Source organism: Myxocyprinus asiaticus, chromosome 23 (assembly GCF_019703515.2).
Source record: "Myxocyprinus asiaticus isolate MX2 ecotype Aquarium Trade chromosome 23, UBuf_Myxa_2, whole genome shotgun sequence".
Lineage (NCBI taxonomy): Eukaryota > Metazoa > Chordata > Actinopteri > Cypriniformes > Catostomidae > Myxocyprinus > Myxocyprinus asiaticus.
The window spans coordinates 30,765,890-30,780,985 of record NC_059366.1 but is presented as its reverse complement, the minus strand read 5'-3'; the positions used below and the strand labels follow the sequence as shown (position 1 = coordinate 30,780,985).

Sequence of the window (15,096 nt, the reverse complement as noted above, 5' to 3'; positions counted from 1 at the left end):
ACAGAAAGTCAGCAGCAGCTGAGAAGACTGTCTTAATGAAATGGCAGGTAATGTGTGTGCCTTAAATGAATTTCACTGTTGTTTACTTTTTGCATTTACAGTGAATGGATTGTTTGTAAAGTCATGAAAAAATCATGGAAGATTCTATAGTGAATTGAATTTGTGTAGTAATGCTTAGCTCTAAAATATTTCAGCGACTGGAAATTGCGACTGGGTGCAATCTCCATATCCAGTAATCTTTATATTATATTAATACATAATTAGTCAAAAGTTGAGAGAAACCTGCTGATTCCATACACCTATGTAAATGCAAAAGTGACTCTTTTTTTTACCCAAAATATTTGGATAGTCGAAAATAGCCAATTTTTTTAAAATTATTATTATTATTATTGTTCTGTTTCGACTGTACTAATTTTCTTTTCCATAGAGGGGTGAAATTACTAACTTTGAATACCTTATGCATCTGAACACACTTGCTGGACGGACATACAATGACTTGATGCAATATCCTGTCTTTCCATGGATTATCGCTGATTATGAATCAGAGGTGAAATGAACAATTACATGCTAACCTGAAGCTCTATAATTTGAGGGATCCTTTTAGCAAGCCAGATTGTTGAAACTGTTGAGATGCCACTCACTTTTCATGACATTCTTATTCACTGCTTGTTAGAATCTGGATTTATCCTCTCCTGCTACATTCCGAGATCTGTCTAAACCAATGGGAGCCCAGACTGAGAAGAGAAAAGAGAAATTCATTCAGAGATACCTTGAAGTGGAAAATAACGATGGTAAAGCATCACTCCTTGTGCTCACTGTTTCTGGTATTTCCTGCTTTATATGGCAGGGATTCCCAAACGGAAGTTTGTGAACACCCAGATTTTGTGAACACCCAGGTTTTACCAATGTACACTCTAATGTATGCTCTTGGGAAAAAAAAAAAATGCAAATGTATTAATTAAAATGTAAAAATATTTTTTTAAACAATAGAATTTTTCACAAATGAATGTGGAAATAAGTGAATTATAAAAAAAATAACAAAATTTTTATTAAGGTTAACATAATATATAATCTCAGGGGGTAATGTAGTTACAATAAAATATGCTATTTGGGGTTTAGCAGATACGAACGTTTTGGAACCCCTGTTTTGTGGAATTAATTGTTCCTACATCACTTAACTTGTGCCTGTAAGATGGCTGTAGATGTTTCACCTCCAGTCCTGGAGGACTACCTTAGAATTTTTTGTTTGTTTGTTTTCTTATCCAACTCTAAATTAAGAAATCTAATTTAACCCAGTTCAGCTGACAAGCATAAGGGCTGAATCAGGACTGTTATTCAGAACAAAAACATTCCGGGGCCTGCAGGACTGAATTAAATGATCAAATAAATGAAAACCTGGAACAGCTGCCTTCATCTGCTTTGTGAATGTCATGATTACAGGTGATCTGTCTGCACAGTGCCATTACTGCACACACTATTCCTCAGCCATCATAGTGGCCTCGTACCTGGTGAGGATGGAGCCTTTCTCCCAGACCTTCATCTGCCTGCAGGTAAACTTTCTCATACTTCTTAACACCTGTGTGGCCGGGCTCATACAGCATGGTACTGCAGCGGCATTGCAGTGGCATTCATTGCTAAAGATATTGAAATATATAATATGTGTTTTTTTATTTTATCAAATTAAGCACAAACTTCTGTTAAAATATATTTTTATTTTTTCAAATAAGTTTGCTAGATGAAATGAGCTTCATTATTTTTGGTCTTGTTTGGGTTTGTGTGTCCTTTCTATTATTTTCATAGCGAAACTGAATTAGGTAAGGTTTTAATATCTATGCAAATAAATTATTTTGCATCCCTTGCATGCAAAACCGCATTTTGTTTTTAAAGAATATTTCATTTATACACAAGGAACCAATTGATAAAAATAAAATGCCATGCATATTTGATAGTCTGTATAATGTAATGCAGACATTAGGATAACATGTTGCAATGATATTTGCTTCACTTGAGCAGCTTTCCTCTGTACGGTAATATTCATAATCAGATTTGTGCCACTAAAAGTATATTACTTTCATTCAATGAGCCGATTTTCTTTTACTGCAAATTACATAACTTCTCCTGAGATTTTCATCAGGACATATAAATTCCCTTGAAATATAAAAAGCCTGAATCAGTTGCTTGATCATGTCTCAAATATAAGCAACTGTTCCTTGAATTTGATTCATATACACACAACAGGCCATTTTAGAGTTCTCAGTTTCTTCCAGTGGAGCTCCCAACCTTTTGCATTAAACAAACATGCATATGATAATGCATCTTTTTCAACCTCCTTATTGTAACAACCTGGTCTAAGTCCAGACGTAGTATACAATAATAAGAAAAAACTCCAGGGTTGAGACCAAAAACTCAGCCATACAAAAGGACAAAAACAGACAAAACAACAAAACAAAAAGCAATCTCTTTGAGAGGGTATCTAAATTCCCTCTAGACAAAGCCTGACAAGGGTTGGAAAACTTTGTAATGTTTTATCACTTCTTTTAATGACTCATTGACAGTCTTTTTTCATTGTGCCACTTTGCTTTAGAAGAATATTCAGCAATACACACTTGCTAGACTTTCATAGTCAAAATTTTGATGGTTTATAACTTTTGTTGCAGGGTGGATCGTTTGATGTTCCAGAACGGATGTTCTACAGCATTCAGAAAGAGTGGGAATCTGCATCTAAAGACAACATGAGTGATGTCAGAGAGCTCATTCCTGAGTTTTTCTATCTCCCAGACTTCCTTGTCAACTCCAACGACTTTGACTTTGGTAAGACATCAGCATAAGCTCAACAACCGAGAGCATTTAGAATGGAAATGTAGTTTTTCGTGATCTTTGTCAAATACCGTACATTCTGTTGATATTTTATTAGTGGATGCTGTAATAAACTATAAATATTTAACCAGATTTATAAGCCTATAAATTGTGTTTTGATGATGCAGGTTGCATGCAGGATGGGACACCATTAGGTGATGTGGTTTTGCCGCCATGGGCCAAAGGAGACCCACAGGAGTTCATCAGGATTCACAGGGAGGTCAATATCTCTGTACTAGATAGTAACCGATTTAGTTAGAAAAGTGTAAATACTGGAACAAAAATATTGGTCAAAGTGATTATCGGTCTTTCTCTACTCAGACTGTACCAGGCTTTCTTTATCAACCTCAAAATGAACCTTAGACCACCCACATCACAATATTCTATTTTGCATGAGATGTACAATGAGGGCCAGTGCAATCACAGAACAAGCATAGGATTGAAATAGTATCCTTGTTTGTGCACCATTCATTTCCAGCTATAGTTGGCTAGAGTTAAATAATTTTTGGAGCTGCTTTATATTTTACATTTCTTAAGATAATAGTCACTTGTTGAGTTCATCCAAAAAAGCCCCGTTACTCTGTTTAACACCATTGTAATTACAAGATAACAGCGCCAATTCAGCACAAGCACAATATCAGCACCCTCCTATAACTCCATTACTAAAGCCTTCTGGTTATTGGAATGAATGCTTGCTTTCTCACTATGTTACGCCTGCAGGCACATAAAGACCAGGCTTTATCAGTTCTCAATCTACAGAGCAATATTTGTATCATTTCCTAATGGCAAAAAATGAGCTATTCTGTCTGCTCGTTTTCCTTCATATGCAAATGAAGGGTAATATAGGATATCTTCCACAATGTAGAGCTTAGAACTCATGTGATTATTGTTGTTATTTTAAGTGCGTTTTTTGAATTTGTATGTGTTTGTTATGTCTGGACACTTTAGACATCTCTAAAATACTTTATTTGGAATAAAATATGGGACAAAGTAACTTAGTAAGATAGAATAGGAATACTAACTTTTGGAATGTAATTTTTTAAGATGTAATTGTTTGAACTGTAAAAAGTACCCCGGATTTATTTTTTACATACTTTATTGTGCAATATCTTTGACCTGATATTGTTAAACCCAGCTTAATTTCTACAGAAATAAAAGTTATGGCATCTCTGATAGTGTAATAGTTCCTGTCTAAACCTGCTGACTGACTGAGTTTGCATTCTCTGCAGGCTCTTGAGAGTGATTATGTGAGTGCACGTCTGCATCTTTGGATTGATCTGATCTTTGGCTACAGACAGCAAGGTCAGTCTGCAGTGGAGGCCCTGAACAGCTTCCACCCTTACTTCTACACTGACAAACACAATACAGAGAGCATGAAGGATCCTGTCATAAAAAGCACTATCCTTGGCTACATCAACAACTTTGGCCAAATGCCAAAGCAGGTAAACATATTGAGTTGTGTTTAAATAAAATAAGGCTAATTTGTTGGATTTGTATTTATTGGCACTTTTTTCCCCCCTGTGAATTAAAAAAATTGAAGTTTTGTGGCTTTTAGTCAATGTCTATTATCATTTAACATTTGAGCAACATTTATTGAGTCTGATATTTGCATATCTGCCAACACTCCCAATTTTACCAGGTTCCTTCAATTTTTCCACCCCTCCTCCCGCTGTGCTCCCGATTTACAATTTCTCCCAATAAACTCACAATTTTCTGCATCCACACTTTGCTCATGAGGATGTATTAGACCACCAGGTAGGCCACCCATCCCGTAAAAATACAGGATCGTCCCATATTCAAATATGAAATGATGCTTCCCGTATCAAATCAACACGGTACGCGATTTGTCACCTAAGCTGGTCAGATGGCGACGCCATCATGCATCATGGTGTTACTGCGAAAGCGTTCCAGATCGTTAATTTAACGTTGATAAAAGTTGGACATTTTTCATACAGTGGTTAGGGGTCGTCTGAAAATTCCACATATTGCGCTGAAAAGTGCTAATAATGTGGAGGGTGTGGTAAGGGACTGTCTGAAATTTCCACACATTGTGCTACAACTGTGAATTTTTTTTTTTTATTGAAAAACAGAAGGTTCAACAAAATGTACAAAATTACACAGATCCAACAATGTATGAATACAATCACTGAGTCATAAAGACAAAAAGTACAGGTGATGGGAATTTCTTTTAAATAAATTAAATTAAAAAAAGGTAAAAATACATATAAACAGATGGATACATCAATATGATAAAGAAGATAATCGAAGAAATAAAAGTAATTATATTTTTCATGGGTCAGAAAAATTCTCAGCAAATAAGAAAGTATATACACTTTATGTATTATTAATAACTCAAAAGCATTTATTGCTAAAACTGTGAAGGACGTGGTAAAGGACCATCTGAATACATAGTAAATTTCTTGTTAATATTCATCTTCAATGTAGTATTACTGACCGGTACTGCCGCTCCCTATACGCGTATTACGCAGTCTGCGTTGTGCACCTACTGGGGCACCATCTTACCCTGGGGGGCACCAGAAACTCCACTGGCTACCGTTCCTCTCACATACGAACCACGTACCCAACCCACCCCCCACCCGCAAAATCTCCCTATTTTTCACATTCTGATGTTGGCAGGTATGTATTTGAAAGATTTTCTCCTGTATTGACGTGATTTAATGTGATTTTGTATATTTCCAGCTGTTCACAAAACCACACCCTAGTCGTACATCTCACAAGAGCTCTGCTGGGAAAGAGACATCAGTATCCAGTCAGATAACCCCCTTTTTCTTTAAACTGGACAAACTCCAGCCTTCCGCTCAGCCTATAAAAGGTACATGACGAACTGTCAAATCAAGAATGTACACAAATCTGTGGTAGAGAAGACCCTCGATTTAATCATTCATAGTCACCTTGTTATTTTATTCCATTCCTCAATTATATTTTACAAGATGGGGCCATGTCTACATGGAGCAATAGGAGCCGCGAGGCAGTAGATGCTGGCTAGACTTTTCACAGGCTCATTTTCTCAGTCATCATTCAGCTCCTGCTATTTGTTAAGCCATTCTTGATGACACTGCCACTGAGGCTTATTTAATAATCTGAACATCCCAAAAGAATCTCTCCGTAAAATTAGATGAATCTCTTTCGCTCTGTGTCCATTTTATCTCACTCTATTGTTTCGCACTCAATATCTCTTTCTCACATCGTGTTACTTTATCATTCCGATCAGTAAATCCAACAAGGAGAGATTTAAAGGCTATCTTGAGAGGAATTTGCAATTGTCTCACAGGATTCGTGTAGATTCCTGTTACTGTTCTACTGAGCAGCATATCCTGGCATAAATAGGTAATTTAAAGCAAGCAGAAAAGAATGTGTATATTTCTACACCAGTTTCATCTGTCAAACTGAGATAGTGTTGTTCCAACATATTTTGCACATGGCGAATAAACTATTAAAAATACCTGGCTCAGAAAAGTGTATAGTTGTGTACATATGCAAGATAGATATAATAGCAATGTGAAAATTGATTGTCACAGTATGTTGATAAAGCTGATTTTCCTCTGTTTCTCTTTGTAGAGCTCTCGTCGGGGCCCGTAGGTCAAATAGTATGTAGAGAGAAGGATGTATTGGTTGTGGAAAAGAACAAACTTCTCATCCCTCCCCAGAGGAACACATACTTCAGCTGGGGCTCTTATGACCAGACCTGCTCATTTGGGAACTACACATCTGAAAAGGTTTGTTTTTCTACTTCTTCTAGATTAATTTGTAGGCTTGTAATCAGGGATTCTGCTCCATCAGTTTAAGCAACGGCCCTGTCTACAATGTTCGTTGTCATCAATTGAATGATTGTTGATGACTTAACAAGTTTAAAATTCTGATTGTGCTGTTATAGTCTGATAGCTTTATTACCTGTGGTTCAGAGCTTTGGAGTGTGCGAGAGTCTTTCAGACTGGGAGGAGACTGTTTGTGCCACCTGCCCCAACAGTTGCACCATCATCACAGCCGGGAGCAGCACTGTGGTGTGTGTGTGGGATGTATCCATCAGCAAGGAAAAACTCAAACACATGACACTCAAACAGGTCAGTCACACTTTTTATTTTTCATAAAAAGCCATGTTCAGGGTTAGCAATAGGTAGGCACAGAAAGTTCTTCAGATTTATGCAGAATTTGAATGAAGTTCTGCAGATCTCCTGCCCCATGCGTGTTTGTTTATTAAATATTTTAGCTAATTATGCCTTTAGTTAAGAGTGTAACTCTCTCAGCTCTGTTTAAAACATTTTGCCATGTATAAATGCATTCCACAGAATTCTGCTGATTTTCCCTCAAAGTTGGCACATTGAAAGCAAAAAAAAAGTCAACATATTTTGGGTCTGGCAAAAGGTCAATTCAATTGCTACATGTATTTAAAAAAGAAATCCTTTGGCTTGTTACAGTGTTGCATGTGTAATACTCTAGAATTCAAACAGGTGACAGAAAAAATCAGATTGTTAGTATCAGTTGTCTTCTTTTTTTTTTTTTTTTTTATGATCTCATGTTCTGTGTACTCTGATTTTCCCTTCCTAGACTTTGTATGGACACACAGATACAGTGACTTGTCTGGCAGCATCAGAAGCCCATAGTGTGATTATTAGTGGATCTCTGGACGAGACCTGCATCCTGTGGGACCTAGAGGAACTCGGCTACATCACACAGTTACTAGAACATTCCTCTGCCGTTTCTGCCCTGGCTATTAATGACCTGACTGTGAGTACCCTCCAGCAAAAACAAACAGCACATGCATAGAGAGTCAGCCAGCATTTTTTTTAGTCCCCAGATCTCTCCATCCAGCTCACTTACAAACATTTAATCTGGTTAGTGCAGTTCAGCTTATGCTGCTGTCTTGATGACACATTTACCACTGCTCATTTGTATCCACAGTTGGAGTGTGCCTGTGGGTGGAGGTGTGAAGGGTGGGAACATCCTTTCCTTCAGACCTGTTTTAACACTTAAACCCCCAGTTTTAACACCCTAACACACTCTAAAACATACCTGCTACTTTAAACACCAGAAAGAGGCAAACTCTTGATGTGTGATTCCAAACCTCCTTCAGTCGGTACTAATTCAGCAAATGTAGTCGTTCATGTACCCAAAATCTATTTACAGTTGCTCCAAATGTTCAAAGATTGAACATTTTTATATACTGTGTAAGAAAGAAGAAAATATATGCAAGTTATTCAAATATGAAATAATAAGAGTTATAAAAAGGGTTGGAATGTATTAGGTAGTCTTATGTAATAAGTGCCAAAGAAGTTTTTGGACACTCAAGTTGTGCTTAACCCTCAGACCCAGTGTAGCTGAATTGCAACGTTTGTTTATAACAATTTAACAATCCTTTTATTTATTTTTTTTTTTTTTGTTAAAAATAGAAAAACTACACAACAGTCGTTGAACCGATATTGTTCAAAATGAAGACAAAATGTATTTGGACACTTACTGGTAGTCAAACTTACTGGAACATTTCCATAGTTATTATGATGAACAACACCTGTGGTTACTCTGCTAAGACACTTTTGTGAACCTGAGGGAAACTTAAAGGAACATTTCATCCAAAAATGTAAATTATCTCATAATTTACTCACCCTCATTCCATCCCAGATGTGTATGACATTTTATTCTGTAGAACACAAGCAAAGATTTTTTTAGAAAAAATATTTCAGCTCTTTTTTTTTTCCATACAATGCAAGTGAATGGTGACGAAAACTTTTGAAGCTCCAAAAAACACACAAATGCAGTATAAAAGTAATCCATACCACTCCAGTGGTTTAATCCATTTCTTTTGAAGCAATCCAATTGGTTTTGGGTGAGAACAGACCAAAATATAAATTATAAATATAAAATATTTTATAAATATAAAATATAAATATCCTTTTTACTATAAATCTTGACATCAGCAGTCTCCTTGGAAATCCTGATTTCAAGCTTGATTACACTTCCTATCACCATCTAGCGTTCTGCACACGCGTCAAGCAATAGGAAGTGTAATGGAGCTGGAAATCATGATCATGCCTGATCATGGTAAGATGTACAGTGAGTTATATTTTGGTCTGTTCTCACCCAAAATCAATTAAATCTCTTCAGAAGACATGATTTAACCACTAGAGTTGTATGCAGGGTTTGAAATGAACTTTTTGGCTAACCAGCCACTGTGGCTAGTAGGTTTCCAAGATCACTAGCCACTCAGCATTTTCACTAGTTATAATCCCCCAACTCGCAAAAAGTGATAAAGGTAACTGGAGACTGTAACTGCATGCATTTGTTTGGATATTTCATTTAAACAAGAATGATATGAGTTCAGCATGACACATGAGCTAATGGTTTAAGTATCCTATAAAATATCCACAGGCAAACGCTAGTTAGAAAAGGATTAGGATAGAACAGGAGGAACATTTGTCAATCATTTTCTCATAATTCATGGAAGTTTCAAACCCTTCAAGTTGTACTTGCCTGTGAAAGTTTACCATTGTTCTTCCATTGTTTAACAGTTGCATTTGTAGTGACAATGTCATTAGGTAAGACTATGGGTGGCTTCACCTTACTGTGGTTAGGTTAATGTTGATAGTCTTTTCTAAAAAATAAACTGTAGTATTTGTTATGAAAAAAATTATAGCCGAAACACATTTAAAAACCTTTAACTAATTTCAAAGTTGAAGCCTAATAAAATAAAGTCTAATAGATTTAATATGAATCATTCAAGTTACCAGTTAGTGTACTGGATTAAAAACTGTAACTGTAAACTGTGTATTTTAAAAACTGAAGATGTATTTGTCTCCTCCTTACCTCCTCAGTGCTGTTTAATGTCAGGGCTGTCTAGCAGTTTGAGAGGTTTGACTTCCTCCATATAGCGCTTTATACTAAAATGTTCTCTGTAGAATTCAAATGGATCACATACGTTTTGTGTTTTCCACCGTCCGGCGCAATATTGTGTGAAGGATCACGCAAGTATCATTCTGCTCTGGCGATCTTATCTCTGGAGCGCTTTGGTGTGCACTGCGGCGGTTCACATGAAAGCACGCTTCATTCGCACCGCACAGATGCACGTGTAAGTTATGAGAGGTATGAATACCATTACATTTCCTTCAGCAGCAGCTACGAGTCACCCGACATTCATAGAATTTTCAATGCAGGAAAAACCCTGAAAAAACGTCACCTGCCAAAGTGGCTATTAAGAGTGACATTTACCCACCACGGCCGCATTTGGCAGGTTGGTGGGTGTTAATTTCAAACCCTAATAACTTTTATTGCTGCCTTTATGTGCTTTTTGAAGCTTCAAAGTTTTGGTACCCATTCACTTGAATTGTGAGGACTTACAGAGCCGAGATATTCTTCTTAAAATCTTTGTTTGTGTTCTGCATAAGACACATCCACTAAAAATCACCTTGGGAGTTTTTGGTTAATAGTAATTAGAAAAGTCACATTTATTTATTTGTTTAGCATTAGAATTATTTGTTTGCAGATTATCTCATACAACACAGTTCATAGAATTTAAGTTTGGCTTAGGTATCCAAATACTTTTTCGGGCCTCTGTAAATAGATATTTGCCTGGTGTGTGAAACATTAACTGCCCTTTTGTCTGTCTTAGGGTGAGATTGTGTCATGTGCAGGGACCCATTTGTACCTGTGGACCATGAAAGGGCAACTGCTGACCTCCATCAACACCTCCTGCGGGCCTGAAGGAAACATTCTGTGCTGCTGTTTCACACAGAAATCTGAATGGGATCCCCACAATGTGATCATCACCGGCTGCGCCGATGGCATTGTCAGGGTATGACAGATCCTCAGAACGGGCCTTTTCGGTGCTCCTCCAAAGGCTCTGACTGAAAGATCGGCCATTGCATTTGTGTAGTGAACTTTATAATGAGACTGTTTAAATGAGAATCTTCTCCAAAGACTACACCTTTGTGTTTAAGCAATAAATCTTTCCTGTAGTGTTTTCTGCTTAATAGTCAGGTAATATAGTTGCAAAATATTAAAATATGGTAACTGGGATATTGAAATGGGGCTCTCATGCTTGGCTCTGGAGTCCCACAGAAGCATTAATAGTTACATGTGCTCACTTTAGATGAGGTAAGAGCAGTTATTAAATCAAAATGCTTCTTAAATTAGGCAATTGGAGCCTGGACCTGCGACATCAGTGGCTGGCAGATTTGATTTATGAATATAGCTTCAATTGCAGTCGTTTTTTTTTTTTTTTTTCCTCTTTTTTTCATTAGCTGTGTGGTTCTGTTGCAGATATGGAAGACTCAATACACGAGAGTACAATTACCTGGACTTGAGGAGTCCTCAGTGTCTCAAGGGCATGTTTTGTCATCAGCTCCTGAAGAAGCAGGTAACACTAAAACACTTCACCTTAAGTGCAAAATTGAACTAGAGCATGAATGTGCTTTTGTTCTTGGTCTGCAGTAGCCTCCGGTCATAAGACTGTTATAACCATGAGCTTCTTTAATGGCTCTAACGCGAAAAACTCTCTTGGAATATTGGAAAATAACTTGCTTTTTGTCGTCATAAGAGTCGTTATTTTCTAATATACAAGTAATGTGTGAAATGAAATCACCAGACCAAATGCTAGACATCTTTCAAAACTTCTGTGTGTATATCACATTACGTCTTTTCTTAAGTGTGATGGTGTAGGCGCTTCGCCAGAGGTTTGGTTTTGAGCGATCCATAGAAAAGTTTATAATGATCTACTGTTTTGTGCAACGCATTAGGGCTAGCTGCGAGGAATTATGGGGCAAAGTTATTAAACATACAGCCCGTAAACACTGATGAGCAATTTTGCTTATGTAGGCATGCAATTTAGAAAGCAATAATAACCAAATCTAATTTGGTACACATTGGTTACAGCACAGCGTCAGCGCGTGTAAGTATCAATGCGTATAAATTAAATTGAGGGAACTGATTGTAACAGTGAAGGCTTTATATTAGATGTATTTCTCTCAATTTAGCAACATGCTGACCATAAATAATCTCGCTGTCTCATATCTCACTCTTCTCTTGCTTTTGCTTTTCTCAGACAGCAGCTTGAGGAAGTGGGAAAGACACCTGGTGCTCTGTCGGGAGTTAAATCGCAATCAGGCCACCTCACGTCGACGCTGCAAAAATAACCCTGCGGTTACTGCGCTGGGCATATCCAGGTATTGAGGCCAAAATATGGTCTTACAGGACTATTCCGAGTTCAATACAAGTTAAGCTGTCAATACAAGTTGTCCCTTGTTTACTGTAAAAAAAAAAAAAAAAAAGACAAATCTAGGTGACAGTGAGGCACTTAGAATGGAAGTGAATGGGGCAAAACCGTAAACATTAAAATACTCTTGCCACAAGATGTAAACAACATGCATACTAACAGGATTTTAGGGTGATACGGTCATGAACTAACCTTTAATGTGAGAAGCTATATCCAATTTTACAACTTTGGTGCCATGATGACGTAATTCTGTTAGCACTAAAAACCTAAAAAGACTGTTAAAAACTGCTCATATAATACGAGTGTTTATAGAAGAATCAAAGTATGAGCTTTATAAACTGCTTCACATTTCTGCCTTTAAACCCTCCAAATATTGGCCTCATTCACTTCTATTGTAAATGCTTCAATGTAACCTCGATTTTTGCTTTTTTTAAAGGTGAGACAAGTTGAAAATAAATTGTGTGGTAATCAGCATTATGCCTAAAATGCTGTCTATTGAGCTTAACTTCTACTGTACCTGTAATATTCCTTTAAAGATGGTTTAATTGATCTTCTCAGTTTTCAAATGATTCAGTGAAGTTTTAAGATTAATCCTGGCCCAACATACTATGGTAAGTATACAGCAAGCCAGAGTTTTCTTGAGGTTTCCCATGGTTATGATGAAAAACCTGGAAATGTCAGGAAATATTAAAAGTGTGATTTCATGGCTTGGAAAATAATTGAAATTAGTACAATCTTAAAATTTCAAGTCAGGAAATAAACATTTTTGTAGTCATGCTTTGATGTAAAGTAATTCATTAGCTAGATATTATTCTATTTGAGTGTGTGTAGAGTAAAACTCGCTTGTAAACCAGCATAAAAAAATTAGTCTGTCCTAAGAGGGTCTTTGTGGATGCATTTGTACACTAAGTATTATCATTTAAAACCATTAATTCCAAAGAATGGTGCTTTGCATGCAAATAGAAATCTGGGCCAGCAATCTCTTTCAAATGAGTTTAAAAAATATTCATCCAGTAATCATGAACAACTGGAAAAGTCATCAAAATGTTTTGGTCATTAAGTGTGGGAACCTGCAGTCAGGTATCTAACTTGGTAATTTCGATTACTGATTAGCAGTGTCTGTTTTTTTCAAATGACTTTTCTTATGAAGATACAATACAGTGTAAATTAATTGCTATAGCATTATAACAGAAGCTGACCACAGTGCTTTCCAGGTAAACTAACTAAGAATAAATAAGCAAAAAATAAGAAGCATAAATACCAACACACAGCATACACTCAATAAGACTCATCAACACCATTTTTTATTGCTCTGCCTCAAAAGCTAAAAAAGAAAAAAAAAAAAAACAGTTCTTATGGGATTTAAAAGTCTCAGTTGTATGTGATTATCTGATAGATAGAGGTAGATGCATAATTTTAATGTCTGTGTGCATGTGTCTGTCCACGCACTCTTGTGATTTCAGGACACATGGCACACTGCTGGTAGGTGATGCCTGGGGCAGGGTGTACGGCTGGACTTGCGAGAGCTAGAATCTGACCATCAGTCATCAGTCAGCCGGCGTTACAGTCGGCAGTAACTGCAGTTGAACGCTGCCACATGCTAGCAGAGTCCAGCTTAAGTGCTGCCTACGTTTGCTCTTTGCTCTCACCACTTCCAACAGGACTGCTGACTTCAGGAGACCCGCTGTGGTCCTGCTGAATTATAGTGATGACGCATTCTTTCTTGGACTGAGTGAGGCTCACTGGCCTGGGCTGGAAACTAACCCTGCTTATTTAAGAAATGAAAGATGATGCCATTTAAAAAATAAAATAAATTTTGGCAGATCAGTTTTATTGTAAAGTAGGTCTTTTCCTTTCTCTCTCTCTCACTGGACTTTCAGAAAGCCAAAATAATGTTTATTTTATAACCACCAGAATGCTGGAGTTTCAAAGCCATTTGCTTATGTGCCATTTCGTATTTTTGTTACAAATTACACTGGTAGTCAAATATTTACGTTTAATGGGTATGTGTACTTTATAAAGCAGCAGGGTTCTGCTTACTAGCAGTTTTTTAATGCTGGGACCATAATGTTCAAATATATGTTGCATAGCATACCAACTTGGGCAATATGTTGTTACATTGTTGTTTTTAAATCAAAAGATGATTTTATTGGTTAAACCGGTAAAGTTTTATTTTACAGTGTTTTTGTTACAACAATAACAATATCTAAGTACAAACCACAAAATAATTACACAGTATGTACATATAGTTACTTTACAATTATTACTCAGTAATACATAATACATACAAATGCATAATAATAGAAAGACTGTAAAATGAACCGTGAATGTTTAACCTAACAATCGGTAATTAAAGATGAATAAACTGGTTTACTGTGAATAAAATAGCTTACTGTGGTCCTACTATTTTTTATTTTGCAATAACACTTATCTGGAACATCGCTCTACATTTAAAGGGCTGAATCAACCCTCCCCAACCAATTACAGTGGGAGTTTCCATTGGCAATGTGCCCCAGTTTGCCGTTAGGGAGGGTGTTGGTCTGTAGAGCTTGCGTTTTGAGCCCTTGCGCATTCCATGATGTAGACAATTCTGAAATAAATACCACTGAATTATGAAGTATGGTGTAGCCACAGTGGCATGCTGTTTTAATGCTAAGTATTATTATTTGAAATAAAAAGAAATGTTTCAAAACCCTCTATTGTGGACCTAATGTCTGTACTGAGTAGTTGTATTTACATTTTCAAAGCTTTTACAGTTTTGAATTGAAAGGACATCTGTTGTTTTTATAGTGCGGTAAAGAGCTGGGAAGAGAATGCTTTGTTGTTTAGTTCAGTTGTCTTTTAGAAAACATGTTTGTACTGTGCATGGCTAAACTAATTTGTTTTGTTTTTTCACCCTCATTACAGGACAGAATCCACATTATACTAAACCATGTCTTGCGGCAATGCAACAATTTTAGCCTTTGGTTCAGATTTTAACCCAGCTTCAGATTTGAAACCTAGAAAATCATAGGCAT

The 15,096-nt window shown here is 36.7% G+C and overlaps 1 protein-coding gene across 5 annotated transcripts in view; it reads left to right on the top strand.

Moving 5' to 3' along the window:
- The window catches only part of LOC127413583 (WD repeat- and FYVE domain-containing protein 4-like), a 61,116-nt gene extending 46,340 nt beyond the window's left edge, over window positions 1-14,776 (top strand). For all 5 annotated transcript variants that reach the window (XM_051650838.1, XM_051650836.1, XM_051650835.1 and 2 more), the window contains 15 exons: window positions 5-47; window positions 428-547; window positions 674-791; window positions 1,441-1,550; window positions 2,658-2,811; window positions 2,985-3,076; window positions 4,086-4,298; window positions 5,557-5,689; window positions 6,436-6,593; window positions 6,780-6,938; window positions 7,423-7,602; window positions 10,478-10,660; window positions 11,128-11,224; window positions 11,909-12,029; window positions 13,543-14,776. In XM_051650838.1, coding sequence (XP_051506798.1) covers window positions 5-47; window positions 428-547; window positions 674-791; window positions 1,441-1,550; window positions 2,658-2,811; window positions 2,985-3,076; window positions 4,086-4,298; window positions 5,557-5,689; window positions 6,436-6,593; window positions 6,780-6,938; window positions 7,423-7,602; window positions 10,478-10,660; window positions 11,128-11,224; window positions 11,909-12,029; window positions 13,543-13,609 — 1,948 coding nt within the window. In that variant the 3' untranslated portion in view covers window positions 13,610-14,776. The remainder of the gene's footprint in view (window positions 1-4; window positions 48-427; window positions 548-673; window positions 792-1,440; window positions 1,551-2,657; window positions 2,812-2,984; window positions 3,077-4,085; window positions 4,299-5,556; window positions 5,690-6,435; window positions 6,594-6,779; window positions 6,939-7,422; window positions 7,603-10,477; window positions 10,661-11,127; window positions 11,225-11,908; window positions 12,030-13,542) is intronic.
- Window positions 14,777-15,096: the final 320 nt, after the last annotated feature.